Raw genomic sequence first — 27,211 nt, forward strand, 5'->3', positions numbered from 1 at the left:
AGCTTTTGAGTCAACCCCCCCCTGCCACTACTCTGAAGCACAGGATGCTGAATACACGACACGCTGAGGGCGTTTTAATTACAGCAGCTCCCGAACGCTTCCCCCTCCCTCCCCGCCCAACCCAGAGCACGTGTAAAGATGCCCCAAGTGCCTAACTAGAAAAAGTAAAGACAGAGTGAAAGCAGACTGGAGCAGACCTGTGGGTACTGAGTATGAAGAACGGATACCAGAATTTTCAAACCTAACTATACTGGAGGTGAGAGCACACCAAAGATGCTACCATGAGATATGCGAGGATGGGAATGTATATAGAGCATAAGGAGATGAACGGTTAAACAATGAATTGCTTAACCGATAAGCCCAGCGATAACTGGTTCTAGCCAACCGGTTATTGTTTAGCAGGGGTGCAGTCTGACAGGGAAGGGTAGCCACACTTTGCCCCAGCAGGAACAGGAAAGTGGCAGGCCAGGCAGGAGGGAGGGAGGAAGGAGGGGAGGATTAGTACCTATGCTAGGCTCCATGGGACCTTGGTGCAGATGCTTGCAGCTTCCTTGCCACAAGCAGCCTGAGGTCCAGGCAGGCCCCTGCTGCCTGCCATAGAGCCTGGGCTGCTCAAGGCAGGCAGTGGGGATGCTGTAAGCAGCTGCCCCAGGATCTGCAGAGTTTAGCAGAGCGGGCAATTATTTGGGCCTGAGGACCACATAGGGAGTTTTGGTGAGCTGTCCCAAACCAGGTCAGCACCCCCACCCCACAAAAACTCCCTAAATGGCTCTCCTCCATGCTGGGCTGGGTGGCTGGGATGCCACCGTGGGCTGGTGGGGAGCAGCATCCAGGAATGGGACGGGCAGGCAGGGCCAGGATCTTGGGGCAGTGACAACACAGGCTGAAGGCAGAGCTCTCTGTTCCCTGCATGCTCCCATAACGGGTGATGGTTCTGCTGGCAGGAGCATGTGGGCAGTGGATTGCAGTTCTATCCTGGATCCCAGCCGTGAGCCGTCAATGCCCCCAGATCCTGGCCGCAGCCACCACACTTCTGGAAGCAGCTCCCCACCTGCCCAGGTCCTGGCTGGTTTCCCTGGAGACCCCAGGATCGCTGGGCAGTGACAGCACGAGGCCATAGTCCAGGGCTCGGGGCACAGCAGCGATCTGCTCCTGGCATGCCACTGCCCATGGAATCAGTGCCATTGTTGTAGAGATATGTAGGCAGTGGACTGTGGGTCTGCCCTGACCCCCAGCCCCACAATCCCAGTCCTAGGCCTGCCCACCCATACCCCTCCCAGATGTCACTCTCCATCAACCCATGGCCCCATCCTAGCCACTTGGCAGGACACCCTGCCCACGTGGGTCCCACCCCGGCGGTACAAGGCAGATGTGCCAGGGTGCTTGGGCAGCTGGTGTGGGTCTGGCGGTTGCCGCTGGGAAGTGAAGTCTGGCTGCCCTAGCGCCCCAGCCCTGCTGTGTGCCCAGGAACAGTGGGACCAGCCCCTGGGCCAGGACTGGCCAAGGGACCGGCCACAGCTGGGACAAAATCCCTTGGCAGCTAGATCCGGTGGGCTGTATTTTGCTCACCCCTGTATTAAGTACTAGTTCCCCCATCCCCTCTCACCTGTCCTGGGGCTGCTGTAATGATTAATCATTTAACTGTTGTAATTACAAGAGGTTAAATTGATATTTTAGTTAATCGGTACTTACATCCCTAATAGAGCATCAACTACTCTTTGGCAACTGCCCGTGTGCGTACTGTTACCCCAAGACAAATAAAAGTGTAAGCTACACGGTCAGCTTTCACAGACCTCAGGGTACAAGCATGCATGTGGGTAGCTACCACTGAGTAGCTCAGGTACTATAAAACCCCTCCCTTCATTTACCTCATGATAACTTGCTCATGTGTCCATGCCCTGGCATTTTTATACCAGCATGCCTCTCTCTGTGGACACTAGCTCCAGAATTAGCATGTTCACAGGGGAAGTGATACAGGTAAAACAAGAGTAGTATCTCAAGTACACTGAGATAGCTCTGATGGTAAGCTGCCCTTTGCAGGCATGTCCCTGATGGGCATCCAGGTACTGACCAATGTGCAGGGTGCATTCCCATTTGAGTTTGCAACTGTTGCTCAGGAGAAAGCTTGAGTTGATGGCAAATGCAAACACAGACTTCAACAGCAAAACTGGCAGAAGCTTGCAATCTATGTGCAGGTGTTTTTATGACCAAATCAAAAGCTCAAACAAACTACTAGCAGCACCTGTTTTACAAATGATCTGACACTTAATTTGGCAGTCGGCAGCTTCCATAGGTAGTTTTGTTTTTTTCTGAAAAAAACAACTGTATCAGCAGGGCAAGCTTCTGCCAGGAGGTCTGTGCTGGTGCAACTTCACAGTTTTTAGCATGAGGCATTTGTGGGACTCAGAGGGAGAATAATTAATTTGCTTCCCACCAGAACAGAGAGCAGCTCTCAAGTTTGGAGGGCTTCACGTGCTCCAGAATCTGCTTGTTCCGAGAACCATTTAGCACAGGAAAATTACTAGAAGCCTGCATGTTTCCCCCCTGATTCAGTCCTTTCTTAAAAACACGAGGAGATGAACCAATATGAAAAGGTGAAAAAATGAGAAAACAATTCTTACTGAAGTCAATGAGGAACCTGCCATAGCCCTTACGCTGGTACTGGGGGAGAATCATTATACAGGAAACATTGTACTTCTGTTGGCAATGCTTCTCCTGGTAGAGGAAAGAGAAACAGACTTTCAAAACAATGGACTGCTTAGACAGAAAAGGAGCCACTGCGTAAGAGCTAGTAATTAACCCTGAACTAAAGACCAAAAATGAAAGCCATGCTCACAGCTCCTTGGGGACTTCAATGCACATCAGCAAAGGAAAGTCTCCAATGAGAGAAGTTGGAACAGTATCAAATCATTGTCATGGCCATTAAAACCACCACCTTAAGTGAATGAAAAGAATGAGAGAGGCACCTGCTACTTTCTTCCTCTTAGAAACAACACAAGAGATACAAATCTCAGGAGGAGGAATCTCAGTCTTCACTAATCTTTCAAAAGTGCACAAATGGAGGTGCTAAGCAGGCTGGACTAGATTTTTTATTTGCCAGCTACTGGTGCAAATCTCAAGTGATTCAATATTCACGGTACTAGGACATGCACCCAAAATCCAGTCTAATGTGTGCTGGACGCGGGAAGAAAAAGCATGGATTAGTCATCAGAGGTTTTTGCTGGGTTTATTTTTTGCCATGGCTGCTCTGATGGCTGGATGGCAAGCAAAACAACTACTGCTGGAGAAAAAGAGACTCAGAGTCTTTAAAACAGGGCTGTTTGAAAGTCAAGGTCTTTTAAGCATCACTAAGATCTCTGCATTCCCAGCATGAAAATTAAAAGGTTCGAAATGAGATGCAACTTGCAGATCAAGCAAAGATTGTATCTGGTTAGGAAGCACTCAGATAGCTCTGTTCTGGCAACAATAATGTTTACTTCATAAACGGTTCTACCTATCACCACCAAGGGAATAGGAAGTCATCTAAAACTTCTCCCTTTGAGCTGCTAACTGCAGCACAAGTTCCTTTGAGGATAGGCTCTCTTCAACAATATTAAAAGGTAACTTAGCTTTATTAGTTGCTGCAGGCCTCTGAATTTCTCTTATCTAGAGTCATTGGCAAGAAATATACCCCTTCCTTGCAACTGAGAGACTTTTTTTTTTTTTTTTGACAACACTGTATCCCAGATGGGCACAGACAAGGCACAGCATCATGTCTGAATGTAAGTTTATTCCACACTAAAATACTTACCTTGGAGAAGTAGCCAACAAGGTGGCAGCCCTTGACATCATTCTGTGTCAGCACATAGAAGAGAAATGGTTCCACATCATAATAAAGCGTCTTATGGTCCAAGAAAAGCTTTGCCAGCAAGCACAAGTTCTGGCAGTAAATGGTACTGACATTGCCATCAACCTTACAGAAATGGACAAAAAATGACATCACTATCATTACCACAGTAATCTGATTCTGTTGGTATCTCACATTGGTCTAACCCTCAAACACTAAAGAAAAGGCTACCAGATCAAAAGATTAAAACAGACGGGGTATAACGGAAGACTGCATTCTGTTCTACTAGACAGCCAGAAGCAGAAACTACAACTTATTTTCTGAAGAGTAACACGTGTTTAGGAAGAACATGTTTTTAATATAGATTAGTTTAATAATCTACTCCCAGCCTCAGCACTATTAACAGAGAGCTATTGTTCAGTTCTTCACTCTTTACAGCGTCAAATCATTCTGGATATGTGAATGACCAAGTTATGTATCTAAATGGTTCAAAAGCAGGAGCATCACCCCTTGAAGTCCTGAAAGCAGTAGCTACAAGCCATTGTTCTAACTTACCTCAAAAACTGAAATATTATTCTTTCTGTAGATTTCATTGGCTGGGGGATGAAACCAGCCACATTTTTTCATGTGCTGCTGGAGGATAGTTCTGCTTTTCATATACTTTAAACAGAATTCGCAAAGATACAACTTAGGCAGCCTGTAAGCAAAGGTAAAAGATCATCAGAATCTACATGTGCATTGTGACTTTCTTCATAACGGCCAAAGTATGAAACTTTCCGGTGCTGTTAAAAATGTTTAAGGGAAAGGATATCATGGTGAAAGCAGCCTTAATAAATAGCCAACTTCCAGGTATGTAGGCATATAGATTTTATTAACAGCACACTATTTGCTTATACTGCTATGAATATACATGATCTGAGCCTTCAAGAGGCTGAGAAGCGAATAGTCTACATCTATTCAGTGCCCTAAATAATGAGCTCTGCTGAACTATGAAATGATACTTCAAGGGAAGGGCATGAATCAATTAAAATACTTGTGAAATCTTACAAGGAGAAGTTCTGTACTAGGGAGTGACAAGATGTGTTAGATGAAGGTTTCCTACATTTTCCCCATCTTTAATCTCTTAAAGCCTTGCCTGCTCAAGCCATTCACTCCAGTGTGGCGGGTGATGATGAGTCTAGCTTTTATTTAATTTGTTACATAGTCCAGTTGTGGTACAAATGATACATTTAAATCAATCTAGTGCATGTGATAATTAAGAGTTTCGTTTTTAAAGCAACCCAACTTGTCCCGTGAGCTAGTAGGAGAGATTTTTCTGTGGTTTTTTGCTTTGAGGCTCTGTCTGAAGTTGGTTCACATTCTAACTGACGTCCTATTCAACGCTGGGGGTGCTTGTGGCTTAGACAGCCTACAAGGTTATCGCTATGTAGAAAATAACATCAAAGCAGCCAAACACAAGTTTCTCTTTCTTACATGGCAGCTGCAGGTGATGAAGAAAAGACTTGGTATATTAATATTTGGTAAAAATGAGGCAATAAACTGATTAAAAAACAGCATTTGAAAACTACAGTAATTTAGGTATGATTCACATAGCACAAGTGCAACAAAACTCTTCTCAGCAATTTTGTCTGCTTACCACTTTTTACATCTCCTTCAAGAATAAGTACTGCCATTTCAAGCCCGAATTCAGATTTTATAACAAAGACCACATCCGCTCAGTCTGTACTGCTCATTATTAATATCATGATGTATGCTAAAATTAAAAAGCGGGTAAGACCACAAAGCCAAGCTCTCCAGTCAGCTAGGATAGCATGCTACTAATCACTTAGCTCATGGGCTCTCTCATTTCGTAACCCAAAATCTCATTTTCTGCCCACTTGTAGCACCGCACCTTCTGAACACTTTTTGAATATTTGTAGTATACAGGTATTGTTACAAAGCTTATGAATCCTGAGGCTAAGGAGACTCCAAGGCACTCGTTCCCTTATTTATCATAAAGGGCATTTGGAATGTCTAGGGGTGCTCTGTGCACTAAATTCAAGTTGAATAAGTCCAGGATTTCTACACCTACCAGAGTATAACAATTCCATGAATGGTAACCTGGAATGAAGGGGAGGGTTTGGCACAACATACCTTGAGTATTCCTGTGGATATGGGGAGGAGTACCAGGTTTGGATTTCATACTTCCCGAACTCGATGACAGAGGGGCAGCGGACTTGTGGATCAGGGGGACCCGTCACCCCTACTTTCTGTGCAAGAAAAATAGGTGTGTGAGTTTCCAAATCCCAAACTTTATCAAAGTCAGGATTCCTGGCTGGGAGAAACAGGTATCTACCTAGCCTGCTTTCCTTTCTTCTAATTTAGAGAGATAAGTAGGGAGATGCAGACACCTCCTTTTAATGCTACCACCAGTATCTCACTCTTTGTGCAGGGCAACCAGTTTATAAAAGGGAGAGCTAGCAAACTTCTTCATGTCAATCAAGGCAGCAGCCCCAGACACTCGCAGAACAATCGCTCTCATCTTCTTTAAATCTATATGCGTTTACATGCCTATGACCTTAACGTATTAGCAGAGCAACAGGTAAACTGCGCTCGCAGCTTCAGGAGATACAGCATTTATCTAGTCAATGAAACAGTGAGTACCACAGAAGTGACATGCACTGCGATAGCATAAAAAGCTTGCAAAGAATCCTCATCACTGGTTTCAAGGTTACAGGATCATTGTCAATGGATTCGAGGAATTTTAAAACCAGCACTGCTAGTCCCATGAGAAACAAGTTTGGAAAACAGGGTTCCAAGCTCCAGGCAAAAGCTTCTATATGTAGTGACCTTGGAGATTAGTTGACTGCGGTATTTTAACACAATTCCCAGAACACGTGCGCAGACCTTTCATCAAGAATAAACATGGAGTTTTATTTAAATCACATTCACCCATTGTTTTGTACCAGCGTGGGCACAAGGTTACAGAAAAAGCAACTCTTCTCCTGGCAGACAGGGTTCCTTGTGTGAATTTGATATCTTTTATTAGACCAACCCAAATAGTTGGAGAATAGTTATTAAGCAAGCTTTCGAGTTCAAAAACCCTTCCTCAGGCTAAGGAAGTTTCAGCAGTTGGTGTGTGCTCTTCCTGGATGGAATGAAAAGGTCTAATAAAAGATATCAAATTCACCCAAGGAACCTTGTCTGCCTATGTCCTTAGACCAACACAGCTACAACCTACACCCCTGCAACTCTTCTCCTGGTGCTTTCTAGAGAAGTATCTCTTAACATTTAAAGGCAGTACAAATAAAATCCATACCAGGAACTAACAGTAATCTCCTGGTTTGACTCCTACGTCTCATAAGGCTACCTCAGACTAACTCTCCCAAATTGTCTTGGTGACTTTGGGCAGGTTCCCTAGCTTATATTTCAATACTTGGTCCTTTTCCTCTTCCAAACTCCTACAGCCATATCCTTGTCCAAATTTGCTGGCAAACATATTGCCCAAGACGTGAGGCTTGGAATATGGGAACTACACACCCTGCTTTAATGTTGGTTTTTTTGTTTTTGTTTTTTGTTTTACAATCTTACTGTCCAAGACCACTCTCCAATGGAAAGCTCTGGCATGCACAGTTAACATCAAATGTTTCCCATTGACTTTCCGCTGTCACGTGACTGAGCTTGGAGTGTGGGGCTATTAATAACTGAAACCACTTCTCACTTAGGTGGTCTGGTACTGGGGTGAAGAGTGCCAGTGAAGTGCCTATAAATAGCTGTATTCCAACAAAATGGAACAGCTACAAACATCCTGATCCATGGGTTACGGCTTGAGGTGGTGATATCCCAGATCCAGAGATTTCCATTTCATATAATAGGTGCAGGAGGAGGAAGGCTTAGAGTCTCTCTCGTCAGCATCCTGGACACACATTTTAACAGCAAATATCAAGATACAGGAGCCTCCTGCCTCAAAGGTTTATCCAAGAGCAAATAGATCCCTCAGTACCAGGAGCATGTTGCTCGTACCACCTTCCATTCTTACCCAAGATGACAAGACAGAAGGAAAAGCTTGTCAGAGGCTGACCAAAGAACTTCAAATGTTATAACTGAGTCACTGTATGCGATCCCAAGTTCAACTACTTGGAAAAATGGCTCTTTGCTGAAGCTCGCTGATTGATTCCCTAGGCCCCTCTCTCCTTTAGCAGGAGGCCTGGGGATTTGTCTCGAGTTCCCTAATGGGAAGGGAGCAAGATAAAGAAGCCAGTTTATCTTAGTTTGAACTGTAGAACAGCTTTTAACAAAAGACAAAATACCCACTCGAGCTGGATTAAAACCATCTTTGATGCTAAAAGCTTATGCCAGGATTAGGACCCCATGATGAAATCAAAGCACAATCACCTGACACTTCAGAATAGATGAGCACAATGTGAGAATTTCACCTGTTGCCAGAAGCCATATTACCATGAGACTGCTTTATGAAAGGAACAGAGAGCTCCTTATGTCTTTGCAATCCACACTGAAGCATCTCTTGCACCAAAACTCTAAAAGGAATCGCTAGTCTCACTCAGGACAACCAAACCGCTTGCCTCTTCTTCACAGCTTGCAGGAACGCCACCATGCTGGCGACCAGCACAGGCACCCCTCACCACCCCCCTCGGCAAAATTCAAAGAGGAAGAATAAAGAGTAATATGCACCTGTGGCAATGCCTTCTGTGTCTGCGCCCTTCTCTCCGTGATCAGCCTCTCCTCCAAATGAATGCCCAATGAAAAAGTAGAGACCCAGCTCCAGTACAGCTGCTTGCACATCACAGTGGCCAGGAGAAAACCGTGGCACAGAGACTTGCTGAACAACTCCTAAGCTGGCTGTGGTCTGCCCCTACACTATTTTGTTCTCACGCACTTGCATACTCAGTTGCTTCCCCTCTGCTCACTAGAAGCCTTCGCTACTTTCCTCTGCTTGTGCATTTCCGTTTGCTCAGGTGCAGCCTGTAGCTCAGCACTACAGTACACATGTAGTTTGCAGCAGCTGCATCTCAATCCTGCTTTAACCCAATCCCTGCCAAAGTCAACCAGACACTTCAGTTTAAAAGTGCACATTTGTCTTCACTAGGTTATTTCAACTGATTAACTCTAGAATACATATTATCAAAAGGTGTTTCCTGTTCATACCACTTCTGGTCAGAAATGTATGCTTATTAGTTACATTTCTGTCCAGCCTCTTGTAAGCTTAATTCTAGATTTTCGCTTATCTAAGCCAACGTTCTCTGCAAAGGCTAGTCACTGCAGCGTTTTATTAGAGGTTGTTTTGTTACTTTAATTATTCATGTGACAAGGTAAATAATAAGAAATCTTTTATAGCATGGTTACGTATATACCCAATTTGGAAGGGTTAATAGTTCGCTTTGCATTTGTCTGGTTTATCACATGCTGCAGTTTAGTTCAGTTTTATCACAATTCATTATTCATTAACCCTCTTTGTATACAGTGCCTATATTTAGGCTGGTTTCAGTCCAATTACTATGGTACAACAAAGGTAAACAAATACAAGCCAAAACACCTGGAGAAAGAGGAACAAGCTACCCAAGGATAGTTATCTTAAGGATAGAAAGAAGCACCGGTCAAAAGACAGATACCTGAACTATGCTCAGAAGAAACAGGTTATTCACTTTGTTCACCAGTATTTTTGTGCTCAGGCCCTGTGATCTGCCAGGTCACTGCACTTTGAGCCACCTCAACATACAGCAATGTAAAAACACAGATGAACAGATGACGTCCATCCATCCAAAACATCCTACGATCTTTTGCTTCAGCCCTCCGCTTCCCCAGTGCAACCCACAGTGACAGTTTGCTGCTCCTATCTGATCTTTGCCTAAAACAGTGTAAGCTACTTCTGGTGGAGATCTGTTCTTTCAGTTTATCTGTAAGCTGCTGCGAACACCAAGTGATGCTAAGGCAGTAATACTCGTTTCATTATAGTTACCTGCTGACAGGCTGAATAGACAGACAGGTAGAACAGAACTAACCCCGCAGGAGACCTTATTCACGTCAGGTGGGCAGGGCGAGACTCAGAGAACATGTGGTTGGGTTTTCTGTTGCCAAAGGCACCCATTTCAAAAACTTTCCATGATCTGAAGATAAGGATATGCAAAAAAATGCTCCAAAAAAGTTCATGAATGCTCTAACAAGGTTAGAGCAGATTTAGAGTATGAAACAGCCATTACTTATTCTTGATGTCGTTTGTGGACTCCCTTGCACACTCAGACTGACCCCAAATACCTAAAAATGTCATGATTAAGTCCAATATCTCAAGTAGATCCTAACTCAGCATCTAAGGATCTCCCCTTTCCAGGAGCATAAAGTTTCACTTTCCAGTACAACACAATTCTGAAATAAAACATTTTTTTCTTTAAAAAAAGCTGCCATTAACTACTATAATTGAATTGTGACAGTTATGGCCTTTGAACCAGTATCGGATTATTGTGTTGCGTTGGGTTTTCTTCATTGGAAAATCTGAGCAATTCCCACATTTAGACAGAGGAAAACTTTCTCTTGTAGGCTGCTGTTATATGTGTTAGTGGGCAGAGGGCACGTTAGGTGGTCAAAGTGCAAGACACGCAATAGTATAATGCATGATTTTAGTGCACAAACCTCTGCTTTCCATGAATATTTGCAGTTGGTGATGCAAATCAGCAACCAGTATCAGTCTTCCTGAATCAGCTACCCACTGCTATCAATTTTCTCAGTCAATGGGGACAGGGACCATTAGTTGCTGACAGACTGATGCACCAGTAGGAGTCCTTTTTATCCATGTTTCCACGTACTGCACAGGCTTAAACTTTCCCAGACTCTGAGAAACTGACTTTACCTGCAGTGCTTGCTCCTGAATGTCTCGGAACAACTCCATATCTTTCTCAGTCAGGACTTCCTGGCTCCCAAAAAACCGATCCTCATTTTCCTGTTTTCCATCCCAGCTATCCTGATTGTCTGTAAATGAGAAAGAAAGTCCTTACTGATCCTTAGCAAAGCACAAGTGTTCTTTCCTCTGTTAAAAAGAAATCGTCATCTACCTTGAATCAATTTGCCACTAAGGTGGTGGTGAACTTTTGTCTGGACTTGCAAAGGAAGAGACTGTTCTGCACTGGTGGCCCAGAATGAACTAATACAAATACTCTGGCTCTGGTTGGTCTCTGAAGCTTTACACATTGCTGTGATGATATGCACACCACAAAGACTTAAAAGAAGACATTGCATATAGCTTATTGCTGTTCTTCTGAGCAACAGAAGTCCCAGTCACCTAAACCTGGATTCTCTCTACCTCACTCAATACAGACTAGGATATTCATGCACCAACCACTGGAAGCAATCCCCGCCCTTATGAAGAATCCGAGTGTGAAAAGTAAGGCTCACACTCTGCAGAGAACACCTTTTTCCTACTACTTTCCACAAGAGAAACCCCCTTGACTCCATGGAGCCAACACAGTCTTCCTGCAGCGTGCAAGTGTACTTTTCTGCAGCATATCAGCAGTTCACATCTAGGTGAAGGCTTGCTTGAGAACGGTGAAGATGACTGCCCTGTGTTCCATCCTACAAACATTAACTTGCCATTTATCCAACTACAGTCAACTTGCCTAATGTTCATAACGCCTTAAGAGTAGTTATTTCCTGCATGGTATTGCCAAACATTACACATCACTTGAATACGGTAGTTTAAGCAGGTGGTCAGCGGCTGACAGTCTCATTGGTTTCTGGTGCTTTAGAAACGAAAACCTTACTGGAGGCATAATACAGGTAATCATCCAGCGAGACTGAAAAGAAGGTGCAGGCTCACAAACTTTGCAAAGATGGACTGCACCCTCTAGCTGGAAGAGCCAGCTTGAAACCTTAGCCAAGTTAATGGTCTCCAGAGTGCCATCTAGTGGCATGCAGGAAAGAGCCAGGACAAAGCAGACCCTGCCATGGTTCAGAGCACTCCATCCCCCTCTGAACATGGCCTATGAACACAGGTGTCAAATCTTTCAGCCTTGATGTGGTCGTTTTTAGTTGCTTGCCCCCTCTCCTCGTCTCCACCTCACTATTCAGAAGGACCCAAGAAGCGAATCCCTCCCTGCATGAGCTTCAACCCACAATTCCTCCGGCTGAACATGGCACCCCAAGTTACTCACTCCCTCCAAACAATACTAGACATTTTCTTTGGATTAAATGAGGATACTTTTACTGGCAAGGGAACCACTCTTTTTTACCTGTGGGCCATTCTGAAGTGCTAGATTTCCTGCTGCCTTTTTTCCTGATCCTATATTGCTGAGAATAGTCCACCACTTCCCCTCGAGCTTTCCGTCCATCAGGGGAAGGGGTGAAGAATTTGGTAAGGCCATCAATGAGCCCTTTGGTTTTCTTGTTTAATTTCAAGGTGGTGCTTCCATCTCGGCAGAAGTCCAGGCCATCCGTCTGTTCCAGATACCCTCCTTCTGCTGCTGACTGGCTGGAGAGCGCGATCTTGCGTTTCCGACCCCGACCTGGGCCAGTTCGAACTTTACTGAAGGGACCTTTTGATCTGAAAATCACAAGGGAGAAAGGGGTGGTCAGCAAGGTTGGCGAGAAAGAGAGATTTATGTGAGTTTTAACTGGTTTGGTATCTATCTAGCATGCCAACCACACAGAGCATAGACAACAACTGCAGCATAAGAAAAGAGGTGGGCTCAGTCCTGCGTACTCCACAGCAGACTGGGCCTAAGCTCCACTGCAAAATTACAGGACTATCCCTGCTCGCTGGAAATGTCATGGCCAATACATTTAAATACAACAAATGAAACATGGAACTCGGGTACATGGCCAATAGGCAGAACTGGATGGTCACTTTACTGTTAAATCCAATGAATGAATACTCAAATTCCCAGCAAACTAGTGTCAAATGGTTAGGACTGACAGGTAAGGGCGGTGGAGCGTGCATATTTAACTGACTGTGTGTGCTGCGATGATCTCAATGAGATAATTCAGACTACCAATATCAACACTGTCATCCTTTAGAATCAGACTTAAAAAACCCATTGTGATGATTAGGGCAATTTGCACTTTGCAGAAATATTGCTCTGGGCTGTTTGCTGACTTGGAAAGACAAATGGAATCAATTGATGCTTTCCTTTTCAGAAGTTTTACTTTGCAAATCACAAACAAACAGGACTCTTAAAAGCAAGTCTGGAGTCTGTGTACAACTCGAGGCATGGACTAGATTTTGTAACACTCTGAAGCCAAAACGTGAAATACATGGAACAGTGGTGACAATGCAGGAACAGTCAGCCTTCCTTCTACCCACACAGATGATATATCAATCTTATTTAATCCAAGGTGTTGAAAAGCTCCCCGCTACAGGAAGGTAAAGATGCAGATCCTTCCTCCGCTGGCTCCAACAGTAGAATCCCTTGAAGATCCTCAAAAGATGTTTACAATATTCCTTCGCTGTGTCAGTGTGGGGGATCAATCTTTTTTTAACTCACACTAGTACTGCTTCAGGACTTCAGAGTTGAGAAAGCACAGCAACAGAGGCTTGCTACAAACTGGCAAAGTCAGTCCAAGGCATGGTCTTTACTGCCACGTACTTAATTACAGTAAAAGGACACAATATAGGGACAAAGCAGCACTACACAGGCACCCTCACTGGATACAGTACTCCTGAGGAAACCAATCCAGCACAGAAAAGCATGAAACTGTGTGTTGTGCAGAGATGTCTTTCTTCAGGAAATCATCCCATAGAGAACAGAGAATATACTGATCTCCTGAAGGAGCCCCAGGTAGCTTACACTTTGGGCATTTTACATGTGCTTTGGGCCATGGCATGGGGCGCTTTAATTAGCAAGTTGCACTAATTAAAAGTGCCCACATGTCATGTGTGTCGGAGTTCTTGCGCTGAAAAAAACAGTGGCGGAGCGCTTTGAACTAAAGCTCATCAAATGTGTTTTATTTCAAAGTGCCCTGCCACCAGTTTCTCAGCACGAGGACACTGATACACGCGATGCGGAAGGCTGCCGGAGCGCAATTTCCATGCTCCAGCAGACTCTATTAAATCAAGTCTGCATGGAAGCGCTGGATTTCCAGCGCGCTGAAGCAGGCTCCCCGCATGTCTATAGGAGCCCTTTCTTTTCCTCTTTCAAATGACTTACGCTGCATTCTGGTTCTTTAACCTATTTTTGGGACGTCCTATTGGATTGGCATAGCGCCGTTTTATCTGTGCTGCTTTCTTGTGTAGAAGTTTTCTTCCTTTCTTCCGTGGCCGACATATCTGACATATCCACATACCTGAAAGATACAAGTCCCATCAGAAAATGGAAAAAAAGGACAGGTCAAAAAGAAAGGCCCCTTCCACAAGTATGAGAAACAGTCTGACAGGCTCCAACTACTGTAATATGTTAAGAAGGGCACTTACTTGTCCAAGCACTCTAAATGCAAAGCCTGCTTTGCTGGCAGGCTCTCTTGCCAGACAGGCTCTTTCAGCAAGTTTTTAAATGTATGCTTTTACATGTATGCTTAAGTGTGTCACTGTACCCAACAACAGGTTATCAGAAGAGAAGAAAAATGCACAAGGATAACCCATTTAACGAATTCCTACTTTGCTTTAGGACAATGGCTTCAGAGTAGATGGAGACATCTCCACACAACTCAAGAAAACTCTGGCATACTCCTTGCCACAGCCAGTTCTTATCCCAAAAGGCACATAAATTTAGCTTCCATTCCAGAGGTGCTACTAGCTGCTCAAATAGAAATACCTGCCATTACTTCATGGACCACCTGCCAGTCTCCTCTATCTCCACAAACCAACTGCATAAAAGTCAATTCTGCTAAACTAGAACCATCAGCCCCGTCCCCTCAGACCTCTGAAAGGTTTGGAAGCCCTTCTTAAAACACTCTGATCCTTCATACTGGAAGCAGGAGAGGAAGAAAATGTTGGTCCATAAAATGTGTGTGTTCTTCTCAACCTACAAAGCAGGTTTAAGGCTTCTAAAACCTGGAAAATGGTGATGCACTGAACAAATGTGGGGAAAGACAACGTGAATTTCCTGATAGGTAGGCATTTTCTATTCACTCATTTCCTCCAGCATCCCTTTTAATCCCCTCTGATCAGACAGACCCCTCACCTTTCGGCATCCTGGTGAGAGGTGGGTCACAGCACTCCATGTGAAAGCCCCTGTCACATGAGTCACAAAACAGCATGTTATCCTGTGGAAGACAGACAGCTCTGGTAAACCTCACACTGCAAGACTGCAGCAGGCTCTGTTCTCACTTAGTCACTGGGCCCAGAAAAGCCACGTCAAGTTCCCAAACAAACATACAATAGTACTGGTCCCACTATATATGCCACTAAGTCCCACTATATAGGCCCAAATAAGTCAAGCAGAAGCTGCAACTACTTGGTCAGCCAAGATTTAGCAGACCATGTTTCACAGAACTGAGGCCCAGCCCAGGCACTTCATTATTTGAAGTACTCACTGCATTTTTGCCCTGATCTCGACAGGAGCTGCACGTTTTGCATTCAATGCACTGCCATCGCAAGGCTTTCACTCGAACTGTCAGCTCTGGAGAGAATTTCAAACAGGACGGATGACCTGTTGAAGAAGGACAAAACAACCCCAAGTGAAACCATTCCTGATGAAGTCAGTACTCATGGATGCATGTGGTAGAAGAGGAGGTATAATCAGTCATATCTCACATGCAGGTTCTCAGTCACCCAGGTGCTCCTTGTATTTCATAAGTCTTGCCAGTACTTGGAGCTCTTGCTCATACTTATTTACAGCACAGAAATAGAGATAAAATCTGGCAGCCACTTTCCGTTTTGAACATTTATGGACAGCACTGAAGACATTTGGGGGCAATGTTTAATGCTCTCCCATGGAAACAGGCAGGCTGAGCTGTTTATATTAAATTTTGAACAAGAACAGGTGAGTCTGGTGCAAGGTTTCTATTGAAAGTCAGTGTTTCTGACAGCATTTTCTGCAGTCATGTGGAAGTGCATGAAGTTACAGAGACACACGTAAGAGGCTTTGCATTGCTATATATTACTTGCGCTAAAGCAACACCTAAGGTCTCCAGTCATGGATCATGGTTCCATTGTGAGCAATCTGCGAACATATAATGAAGACTATTCCTAAGAGATCAATGGGTGTGGTGAAAACCAGTGCAAGCCGTTTTGTTCAGTGGGAGAGCTGATCCAAGACTGCGAGTTACATGAGGAGAAGGCAAGCAAGGGGACACATGGCCATCAGGTCAGATGAGTCATCACCTTGGAAGCTGAAGTGGGTGAGTGCCAGAGGTAGAAATGAGAAGGAGTAGGAGAGAGAGGGGCTTTGACTTCTTAAACCTTTATTATACAAATATTAGAAACAAATGGTGAAAGTGTAAAGGTATATGGCCCTCCCAGGGGCCAAGCATGAAACACTTGTCAGAGACAAAAAACATCATGACTCCAGAATTGAAACTCCCTCCCTCGCGCCCCTCATGGGGTTAAACATGTAGGACCTGCTGTCCCCAGAGACGGAGAGAAACCTGGATCCAGGAGCTGAAATCAGAGAGGAAGTAGGGAGATGAAGCAGAGTGGGGGTAGGTGACAGCAGTAGGGAACAAGGAGATGCAGCAAGACCCATATTCAAGAGGTAGATGGACATAAATAACAAGACACATACAACATTCAAGTACTGAGCAGTGCATTAATAAATAGCAAAGAAATGGGATTCACTTTATGACAGTATATAAATTAGGCAAAACAAAGTAAACTCTCAGTGCAGTGAGTGACAAAGGCTAATCATAACATTATTAATTAGTGAGCTTCTCAGTGTGACATCAGCAGCAAGACCAGAAGAACATGACTGTACAAGTCTATTCCTCTGCTGGGCTGAGGCTTTTTAGCCTGGCTTTACCTTCCTCAGCTCAGGTAGGAGGAGGACCAGGCTGGGAGCATAGACAATGATAATGAATATCACAGAAGAGCCAGGGTTTGTTCCCATCCCATTTCATTTCTCCTAAAGCCTCTGAGACCTTGCTTCAGATTTCTACGCCTATGACTGATTAGAGATGCCATACATTATTATATTAAGAGCCACGCATTAGAAGGCAGTTTCGAAAGCATGTCAGGCCCTCCATTTGAGATCCATCAACTCATGAATCCATAAGAGGAGCCAGATTTAGCAAAATCAGGGACTGCCAACATTGTGCAAAGTGGCTCTCAGACTCCATCAGTTACTATCATTCACAGCTGTTGAGTCAATCTTGGGTGGTTCCCAGTTCTGTCCCCCAGCAGCTTCCTCACAGAGGTGTCTCTGCAAACCCTGGGTCAGTGTGGTCAGGGCAGCTCCTTCAGCAAAGCCTGTCAGCACATGCCAACCTACTCTTCAGAACTGGAGCAAAGGATGATAAAACTGGTCGTGCGGCAACTTGCTTTTGAAGACGTTCACCAAGGGCTGACAGAACTACATGTGTACCAAATTAACCTCAACCTGTCCCACAAGCTGAAGATGCAGAAGGATCAAGCCGCCAAATCTAACTGGTCCCCAAAACAGAGAGTGCCCAGGGGATGTTCCACTAGACATCACACTCTTCTTCCCAGCTACACACTTGTTCCCAAGAGAACTGTAAATAGTCACTTACCGCTGTTGCCACAGTCAGCACAAGAGATGAGCTCCTCGGGTTTCTTCTCCCGGTTTTGTTCTTTCGTACCAAGGCAGAAACTGCAGATTGGGATTGGTTCAGCAACCGGCTGAGGGGAAAAAGCAAATAGCAATTCATCCATCAATCCACCCGTCACCTTCTGTCCACATATGCAAACCAAAGAACAGATTACACAGCATGCAAGAGAAAAGTTGCACCTGAGACCCGTGCCTTTAAGAATTCATTTAAAACTAACGTCTAATGAAAACCAGAAGAAACAGTAAAGTACCCCAAAATTGAAAAATGTGAAAACGCTAAACCTTCAGGGTTCTTGTTAGCATAAAGTCTCCAGAATAGCCTAGCTCAGGGGTTGGCAACATTTTTGAGCAGAGTGCCAAAAAACACCTGCAACCTCAAATAGTAAGATGTTGGTGTGCCAGGGGTGGATGGAGAAAGAGCCAAAATGGGCCCAGTCCTTGTTGTGGCAGTGCGGCCCCAACCCCTTTCCTGCTGTGTGTCCCGAAGCATGCATGCCAAGCCAAATGCCTTTGCATGCCATGTTCTGGCACCCGTGCCGGAGGCTGCCTACCCTGGCGTAGCTTATTGCTATTTGCACAGCAGTAATATAACTGGTTGTCTTTCCTGTCCACCAGTGCAGGCTTCAGTTCACAGCGCACACTACACACGGACTGAGCCGTATTCTTTGAAGTGTCCGCCAGATGGAGCCACTCCAGACAAGTACAGTAGACATGTCTTATGCTGCATCTTAGGGACAGAAACAAATCTGGACAGCAGGACACAGAGTGACCGCTTCAAACCTTGTTTCCCTCAACCCCCACTGCCCCCTTCCAAGCTCTTGTATGAAGCCAACCTCTCAGGTTAACTCAGGAAAGATTTTAAGAAAAGCCCAGTGAAAAAAATTCTCACAGGCAGACTGAGCCAGGAGATTTCCTTCCCTTTCCTCCATTCAGGTAAGGCGCAGTAAGCCAGGCACTGATCTATCCACCCTGGGACACGACAGTACCGAAGGGGAAAAACAACCTGTGCATGGAGCTATTTTCCTCATTTGGGACTGGGAGAGGAGAATGACACTAGGCGCACACAAATCTCTTTTCTTCATTCCTGCCTAGGCGCAGGATGCCAGTCATTGAGTATCCTGTTATCCTGGATAGTCCGAAACCTCACAAACAGTAAGGGATTTCTTGATCAGAAAGGAGCGAGGCATATAAGGGAAGGAAAAAAGCCCCACACACTGCAGAAACAATGGTTGGCAACAGGCACCCGACTGGACATGGCATTGAATAACGAGACTCTAGTCGTCAGTGTTTTACTGACCAGATGGTATCCGTGTCTCCACGCGTAAAACTGATAGTTACATTCCTGCATAGTCAATATTACAGATTTTTGATTCATGCACAATGAGGAGCCAAAGTGCTGTTAATGCTCTTGTGTTTAATTTTTGAGTTAAATCCTATTTTGCAGAAACAAAACACAGCTAGAAAACAGATCAAGAATGACATCCAAATTGGGAAATGTGATTTTTTTATTAGGATAGCAAGTTTCAAAGGTGGCAGGTGTTTTACCAGCTCAAAAAGCAGAACTTAAGCAACTTAAGAGCACACATGGATTTGTTCTGACCATAAAACTGCTTTGTTACAATAAAGCAGAGACAAAAGTACTGATCTAAAAAGTGCAACAGCTTATTCTGCAACAAACCCAAGTCTCACTCTCTCACATATCTCAACAAAACTACATTGGTTTCTGTCTAGTGAAGTGTCATTTCTATAGGACTAAGATGATAAAAGAATGATTTCACATGCCTCAAAATATGCCTGAAGGATTTCCAATCTTCTCTTCAAAGACAGGAATGTTCAAGTCTCACTAAGCTGTCACCTGGAAATATGAACTGCTAATGCATCTTATATGGAAACAGGTCACTACTCTGTACAATGTCAAAAGAAAGTGGCGGTGCAGTTAAATAGCCAGCAGACTCCCCACTCACTGTAGCACCAGGAAACGTGCATATGCAACAGAGCAGTATCCAGCCAGTACCAGATAAAGACACAAGGAACCGCAGATGAGCACTGTCTATGGTTCTGAGGATTCTGATATGTATTATGCTAATATTTAAGAATTATGCCAAAGTAGTTTGAAAGAGCTGTATTTAATGAAACATAAAGCACCAAGAGAGTACAAAGTGATTTACAGACAAGAGAGGCAATTATATCCCTGATGCTTCCACTGTCAAGCAGCGATTCCCCAACCACTGGTCATGATCTGAAGTGATATTGGCAGCATTTACAAGTGGGATCACAGGCCCCACAAAAATTACATTGCAGCACTCTGGCTTCCACTGGAGGTGAGATTACCCATGGCTGTTTCAAAGAGACCACATAAAGGCAAGGGAATTAAGTGACAAGCATAATGTGTGGCGTTCCATGTCATACCCCTCTCTGCGGTCAGCTCCACGAGCATGAACCCCATAGCATGTACAATAACCCAATAACATCCAATTAGCCTGTGCATATGCAGAGGTCCAGGCCTGCAAACCTAACTACAGAACTAGATTTATGCCCGTTCTCTCCTGCACACTAAAGCGCCACACACAGAAGACTTGATTCGTGGTCCTGAGCATGTTATAGAAGTGGTCACAGACCATCTTAGATAAAATGACCACAAGCTGATTCAATTTGAACTCAATTGCTAACTAAGGTTTTTTATTTCAAAGGAAAAGTTTGAAAAAAAAATCAGGATAAGTAGTTTGTGAACTAAACTAGACTGACAGTTCAGTTGCTTTCTTTGAAAAGAAAACTGACTTTTTATACAAGGGCAATGCGGTAGGTGTCATTGTCTGGGCTTTGGCAAAATACTCTGTAACAAGGGAAGTGTCAGTTAAGTTGAAGATGACAGGGTTTGTAAAACTGGCTAAGGGACAGACAAGTTTATGCTAAATGTAGGTTCCTCGGAGAGTTCCAAGGACTGGATTTTGGACTGGTCTGTCATGTTTTCACTAATGACTCTGGCACAAACTGTAGGAGCACGCTAATGAAATTTACTGACAACACCGAGCTTGGCGCATTGTCAGTGCAGGAAAGACTGAGGCATCGCGCAGGAAGATCTGGATGACCTTGAGGGCTGGAGAAATACAGCACTACACAGTGCAAGGCCGTGCACCTAAGGGCTACAAAAATGTCTTCTCCAAGCTGATGGTGCATCAGTTGGAAACTGTCAAGGAAGAGAAAATTCAGGCTTTATCAGGTGATCACATGATGACTGTCAGGTAGTAGTGGGATGCAGCTTTGAAAAATTCAGATGCAATCTCAGGATGTTTTCTGAGTAGAGAGGAGGAAGTACTAATGCCAGTGTACAAGGAATTGGTAAGAGATTGTCTCATTTTGGTCACCTGTGTTCAGAGAACGGCTGTTAGGGTATTCAAGGAAATGACAGAGCCTATCCTGCAAAAGCCTGCAAGAACCTGGCCTGTGTGGCCTAACAAAGGCCAAAAAGGGATAAGCTCTGAGATAAGCATTTTTCTTTTTTTTAAAAAAAAGAAAAGAAAACTTGTTTCTGACTACCTGAAGTTTTCAATGCATCATACTAACTAGCGTAGCTACATTTCAGAAACTGAGAGGATGACTGAATGTGGCACCTGGAGTAACCAGGGGCAAAGAAGAAAGGTGTAGTTCAGAGGGCAAGTGTCTAATCCAAAAACGGTTGGATGGTGCAAGGCATGTTGCAGTGAGCGGACTTCATTAGATTGGAACAGTGAATTCATGTTATTGGAATGGATAACTGACTTACACATTATAGTTTCCCCCAAATAATCATTTCTTTTCTGCAGCCTGGAGAGGAGGGAATAGCTCTCTCTTCACTGAAAATGAGTTTACTCAGCACACTTGTCCTCAACCAACAGCCGATGCTGGATAATTGGATAAGCCAATTTGGCCACCCTGTTATGTTACTTATCAAAGCAACCAACTAGCTGGAAAAAAAGAGTGCTAGCACTTCCTTAACACAGCAGCAGACTATTTCATACATCCTACATCTGCAGGAAGTTGATGTGTGGTTACCTTATTCCAAAAGAATTTTTAAAAAGTCACAGCACTATTAAAAACCTGGACTCATCTTTCTTTATCTGTGTGCTTCTCTTCCTATGATCCAGCTTCTTCTCCTTGACTACCGTCCTCTAAGTTAAGGGTCTATGAAATCAGCACTCTTTGGAAGACGGCAGGATGGATTGCTTGTACACAGCAAGAGGTTTTCTTTCACAATCGGAAGGCTTCGTTTCTGTTACCTCTTAGAAACAAATACTAAAAATGCACTTTTATAAGCCCAATCAACTCCAATTGTTGTTATTAATATTTCACATTATAAAACAGTTTGAATGTTAGAGGGGTTACAGCGAGTCTCGATTAAGAGGGTGAGCAGCCTGTGTCGAAGACAGCGTTATAGTAAGGATGGAGAGTTCTCGCTGCTGGTGTGTTTGTTCAGCAAAGAAAATCCTGGCAAGTGAAGAATACGTGCACACAATGAGAGATCCGGGAAAACAAGACTGGAAGCAGCCAACTCCGCTTCATGCTGGAGATTGTTGGCAGACATTCAACTCCTTCTGCTGTTTTTCTCGCAAGCACATCTATCTATGTAATGTCACCAGATCCAGAGAGGGGAGGGAGCCAGAGTGAAAGAGAGCGACAGTGTTTTACAGGCTGCCAGCCCCTCAGCACATGCTGTTACTATACAAAGGATGTCTAGAAAGCCAACGTGCTGTAAGATTCAAAGACTGCACCCCCCTCCTGAAGACAACTGCAGAGAAGAGAACTGCCTCTGGAAGGGAGAAAAGCCTTTAATTAAAGACTTGAATTTCAGCCAGTGACTCAGTTCGGCAACTCCCAGAATTCATGGAGGAAAAAAAAAAAATATCCATCCTCTAAATCTACAGGAAAAAAAGCCCTCCTGAGCTACATCCATGTACCACATTGGCAGTGCAGGTCACTGTCAGCTATCTGAATGTGCTGCATTTCCTGCAGACATTTTACTGATATCAGATGCTTATCAGATAAACAATCTTGCTTCTATCCCTTTATTGCACGTATGCCCACATGCGCAGGAGGGTTCAGAACACATAATCCTGTTATGGAAAAGGACCAACATGGTTCTGCAACTAGGAAGCAGAAGGAAATACTCAAACCTTACAGATACAGATTTGGAATCATGTTGTGTCAATGTATATGTAGGGCTTTGCGTCACCCCGTCAGAAAATGTGCAAGTCACTGCTCTAAATCTAGGATCTACCCTTTAAGAGAATGGTAGCAGGAAAGCCACAGCTAGAGAGTCTATTAATTTACCAGAAAACGCTTCTGCGGACTAAACCATAACCCCATTCGTTCCGATTCACAATGCTGGATGTCATTGAGGAGGTACATGTTGCTTAAAGTGACCTACAGAAACTGCCCCAGACGCCTGCAACTGTAGGAAGGTGAAAGCTGGAACCAGCAGCAATCAACATCACGTGAAGAATATCTGGCACGGAAGGCAACACGGTTCAGTGTACAGAGCACTGCAGCAGGCAGCTGAGAGACCTGGATCCTATTCCCAGTTCTGCCAGCAACCTGCTGTGGCACACTGGGAAAGTCGCTTCAGTTCTGAATTTCCAGTTTCCTCATCTGTACAACAGAACTAATGACATTTACAGTAGTTTGACAACTGCAGTGCAAAAAAGCCTTACAGCGAGCGGCTCGGTATAATCTGGAAATACTATTTCACAAGATTTGTTTGTGGCAGAACTGGGTGCCGTTTATAATCTGCAGAATCAGCCACCCTCTCTCCTCTTACTGAATGCCAAGTCACCATGCTTGATACTCTGCAGACAACTGTCAAGAGGCAATACATGCCAGCGTGGACTGAACACACCAAAATGTTTTAAGATACATATTTGTGGCCAAGGCAAGAGTCTTAACAGATTTCTAAAGGGTTCCTGAAGGAAGGCTCCATTTTACCACCACATTCGTTTTAATGCCTGCCTTTTAATGGGCTTTTTTCCTTAGGGTCTCATCCGACTGTTAACAGAGATCAGTGGCCAGAAACAGACTGGTATTGTTTCACCCAGAGATAGGTGTGCAGAAGCCCAAAATATGAGCTTGCTCTAAGAGGAGGATAAAAGAAATAAGAACAATTTAAGGACACTGTCCAAACAGACAGCGTGTCCTTATTTAGCCTACAGACAGCGAGTCTGGTCACTCTGTTGAAAATGTCTGCTTTAGCCCCTGTCTAGGGGAAAAAGAGCAGATGCTGCAATGAAGAAAACATCTGAATGGAAGCACATACCGGTGTGTGCCCGAGATGAGGGAGGCAGTTTAGCAGCACAACACATCCTACCCGAACTCAATGCAGTGGTTATGTCGACTGAACGAAGAACCTGTGGGAACTAGTTTGAGGCTGAAATAGCAAATAAACAAAAAACCGGAAACATTTTCTAATGGAAAAAAAATCAAGTTTTAGACATGTCTTTGAACAAGGGCAAATAAGTGATTGCTTTTTTGTTTTCTAATAAGGCGTCTTATGGTTTTGTGCCAAGAGAATAGTCATCGTTTTGGGGTCCATTATTGAGTTGGAATAATAATGGCCCTTTCTCTGAAAAAAGGAGACAGCACCATGGTGAGATCTGAACCTGAACTTCCAGTAGCACAGGAACATCTGATGTGGTGCAGAGGCCTACATAAATATATGTTCTTTGTCAGACAGCTGAGTAGCTATACAGCATTTCAATGAATTTGAATTCACCGCATCTTTATTTGAGGGATATAAATTTAAAATTTGGAACTGCCATTCCTCCACTTACTCAACCCAACCACACAAGTGAAATTGTAATGCAGCCCAGCTCCTTCATTAAGAATTCTACTAACCAGTGTAACTAGGGAAACAAAAAAAACCCCCAAAACAAAACAAAAAAAAACAGCACAACTCTCCTCTACCACAAGCCACTAGAAACAGATTTCTAATGATCTTTCACAGCAAGAGTTAGCAAACTCCCATGTTTTTGATCCACCGTCCTTATTAATATGTTCTTGATCCACAGTCAAATGCAGCACAAAGTCATCAGTGCTGTTCTTTCGCCACCCCCTGTACAGCCTGCACAAGAACAGATCATTCCTACATCATCAGTCTCTTGAAGACCTTAACAGTAAGTCTGGACAAGGCTCAAACATACAGATTGGTCCCTTCCAACAAACACGTTTCCTGCGGAGAGATGGAGCACATACAGATACCTTGCAAGCTTAAAGGTAGGTGAAGAAATTGTGCTGACTATAAGACAAGCTACAGTAATTACCACATCTTCACTGACAGGTGATTAAGAGAATATACAATACCATAACATGTTCAGATATCAAAGACAGATTTTCTGTTTCTGATATGCAGTCTAGCAATAACTCTGGTAACACTTTATCCCTTCTGTGCATTTCTTAATGGTTACTGCTTCCGGAAACCTATTCAGTACAATTTTAGAAGTAACCTTCCCTTTCTTTTTTTCACATACTCCTCCAGGGAGTTCACTACAAGCCTAAGCAAGTTAGGACACGAAGGCTTCGTCCATAGGTCCTCAATACTAAACGCTCAGAGATAAGTATTGAAGACTAAGAAACCAAATGCCTAGGAGTGCCAAATATCCTTTAAAGGCGTTTCAAAAAAAGCCAGTGCAAAACACTAAGATCCTGCTCTACGAGTCTTACGTTACACCCATTTTAAAGACGAGTAAACAGACAGAACTGCGGATTAACTTGCCCAAAGTCACAATGCATCAGTGACAGAACCAAGAACAGCAAGTCAGAAAACATGGGACTGAGTCTAGGCTCTCAAGTAACCCGTCTTGTTGCATATAGTTATATGGTGAGATACATAATTATGTCCCATTCTTTTGGTATGGTGAAGTGAAAAAGTTTAGAAAGCTAAGCAAGCCTAGATGATTGAGTGCTGTTTGTGCCAGTATGTTATGTATACTTCTACACCATCTAGAAACTTAAAAAAAAAAAAAAAGTCTACAGGATCACCTGTATAAGGATGGTACTGGTGTCTTAAAAGATGGATGGATCTTACGATAACAAGGCAAGTGCTGAATTCTCACCACTCCTACATCTCACCCTACAAGAGAAGCAATATGGGATTCACATATCCTGAAGAATCTTTAGGGAGACGAGGAGTTCTGCTGTAGTCTCCAGATCCAGAAAATAAAAGCTAAGAATACTCTGCACAGAATGGAGGTAGACACTGCCTATAACTACTCTCTAGGTCAAACTTAATTCATGATCCTTTAGAGGAGAAAAGAGCAATAATATACACCCTCCCACCTCCTCTGCACAGAGAACAGAGGTCAAAGGAATTGACAGTCTTCTGTCACACATACGATATGTATGGCCAGATTTTCTACTGCCCGCACTAGAGTATTTTTAATAATTCAGACCCCATCTTTTGGGTAATAGGCCAATATTTCATTCAAAATTTACACTATCCTTAATCATCTCATTTCTACCACATCTGTGACATGCAAAGTATACAAGTGGAAAGATCAAAGTTGTGGGCTGATGGTAGCTCTGCTGGGGAGGGAGGGCAAGAGAGAGGGAATAACCTGCTGTCTCTCTCGTTATGTAACAAAAAGCCAGAACTATGCTATTGTGTACTTAGTGTGCTCCAGAATCCACTCTCCCAGTCTGTCCATATTCTAAACCTCTGTATGATAAATAAGGTTCCTTTATTAATTGCACTTCAGGGATGTGTCAGTCCACATCGGCCAAGAGCCACTTGGACAGAAAACACTCACAGCAGGGTGCTAGCCAACACACTGGGCCAATCTCATTTCATTTACGGCTGGTATCCTGCACCCAACTTCAAACAACTGTCAGTACACGGGGAAAAACGTGGTTCTTAAAACACACCATTGTTATAAATACATTATCACAACCACACTCCCACCACTTCCCATGGACTCACCTGCCTCTTGTTCCCCCGCCCCCTGCCAAAACTCACCCCGGTATTCCAGACTGTGTCATTCCTTTGTCTAAGACTACCCCCCACCTCTAAAAGACCACGCTGCCTTCCCAATGTATCGTCTCCTGTCACCATCATGGAAACCCAAGAACGGATGCCATTTCTGCCCCATTTAATACTGCTGCATTATTAGGTACTGCTTCACCTGTTCACTAATCAAGCGAATCAAGTTCAGAGTAATTTTCTGGCACTTGGGTTTCCAGCGTTACACACTGTGCAGATGGAGGCCATCTGTTAGGAGCCATGACTTTCCTGTCAAAGGAGAACAGTCTTCCCTCTCCAAGGAACCAGCTGGAACAGAGTGAATCCTAATCCTGCTCCAGCTGGGAGCTAACGCCAGCACAAGGCTGAAGTCTCTTTGAATCTAATTACACCACTGTGGTTGCTGCAGATCCTTTGTGCACCCCACAGATCCTATCGCAACCCAAAACATACCAAACAACTTCACTTGCTAGCAATGGACTTGCTCTTGGACACAAGGCATAGAACTAACAGGCATTCACTTAACATATTCTTTAGTATAGCCACAGAAGCATTAGTTATCATATGGATAAAGGCCCTCCAACTGTCCACAATGCCTTCTTTGACAAGTGAATGCTCTCACTGGATAAATGAAATTTGGCTTTGTCTCTGCTGAACACAGTACGGCAGCTAAGGCATGCCTGCAAGACCTGCAGTAGGACAGGAGAGCTGCAAAGGCAAGCCATGAAGGCTGGTGCGTGTGCGCATGTCTGTCCAATT

At 44.0% G+C, this 27,211-nt stretch overlaps 1 protein-coding gene across 4 annotated transcripts in view; it reads right to left on the reverse strand.

The window, feature by feature from the left end:
- Nucleotides 1-27,211, reverse strand: part of KAT6A (lysine acetyltransferase 6A) — a 46,386-nt gene that overhangs the window by 11,361 nt on the left and 7,814 nt on the right. For all 4 annotated transcript variants that reach the window (XM_006023032.3, XM_025203395.1, XM_006023033.3 and 1 more), the window contains 10 exons: nucleotides 17,432-17,540; nucleotides 15,281-15,396; nucleotides 14,929-15,010; nucleotides 13,957-14,092; nucleotides 12,043-12,353; nucleotides 10,668-10,786; nucleotides 5,960-6,075; nucleotides 4,382-4,523; nucleotides 3,791-3,952; nucleotides 2,622-2,715 (listed from right to left, as the gene is read on the reverse strand). In XM_006023032.3, coding sequence (XP_006023094.1) covers nucleotides 2,622-2,715; nucleotides 3,791-3,952; nucleotides 4,382-4,523; nucleotides 5,960-6,075; nucleotides 10,668-10,786; nucleotides 12,043-12,353; nucleotides 13,957-14,092; nucleotides 14,929-15,010; nucleotides 15,281-15,396; nucleotides 17,432-17,540 — 1,387 coding nt within the window. The remainder of the gene's footprint in view (nucleotides 1-2,621; nucleotides 2,716-3,790; nucleotides 3,953-4,381; nucleotides 4,524-5,959; nucleotides 6,076-10,667; nucleotides 10,787-12,042; nucleotides 12,354-13,956; nucleotides 14,093-14,928; nucleotides 15,011-15,280; nucleotides 15,397-17,431; nucleotides 17,541-27,211) is intronic.

This window comes from Alligator sinensis, unplaced genomic scaffold (genome assembly GCF_000455745.1).
Source record: "Alligator sinensis unplaced genomic scaffold, ASM45574v1 scaffold98_1, whole genome shotgun sequence".
Lineage (NCBI taxonomy): Eukaryota > Metazoa > Chordata > Crocodylia > Alligatoridae > Alligator > Alligator sinensis.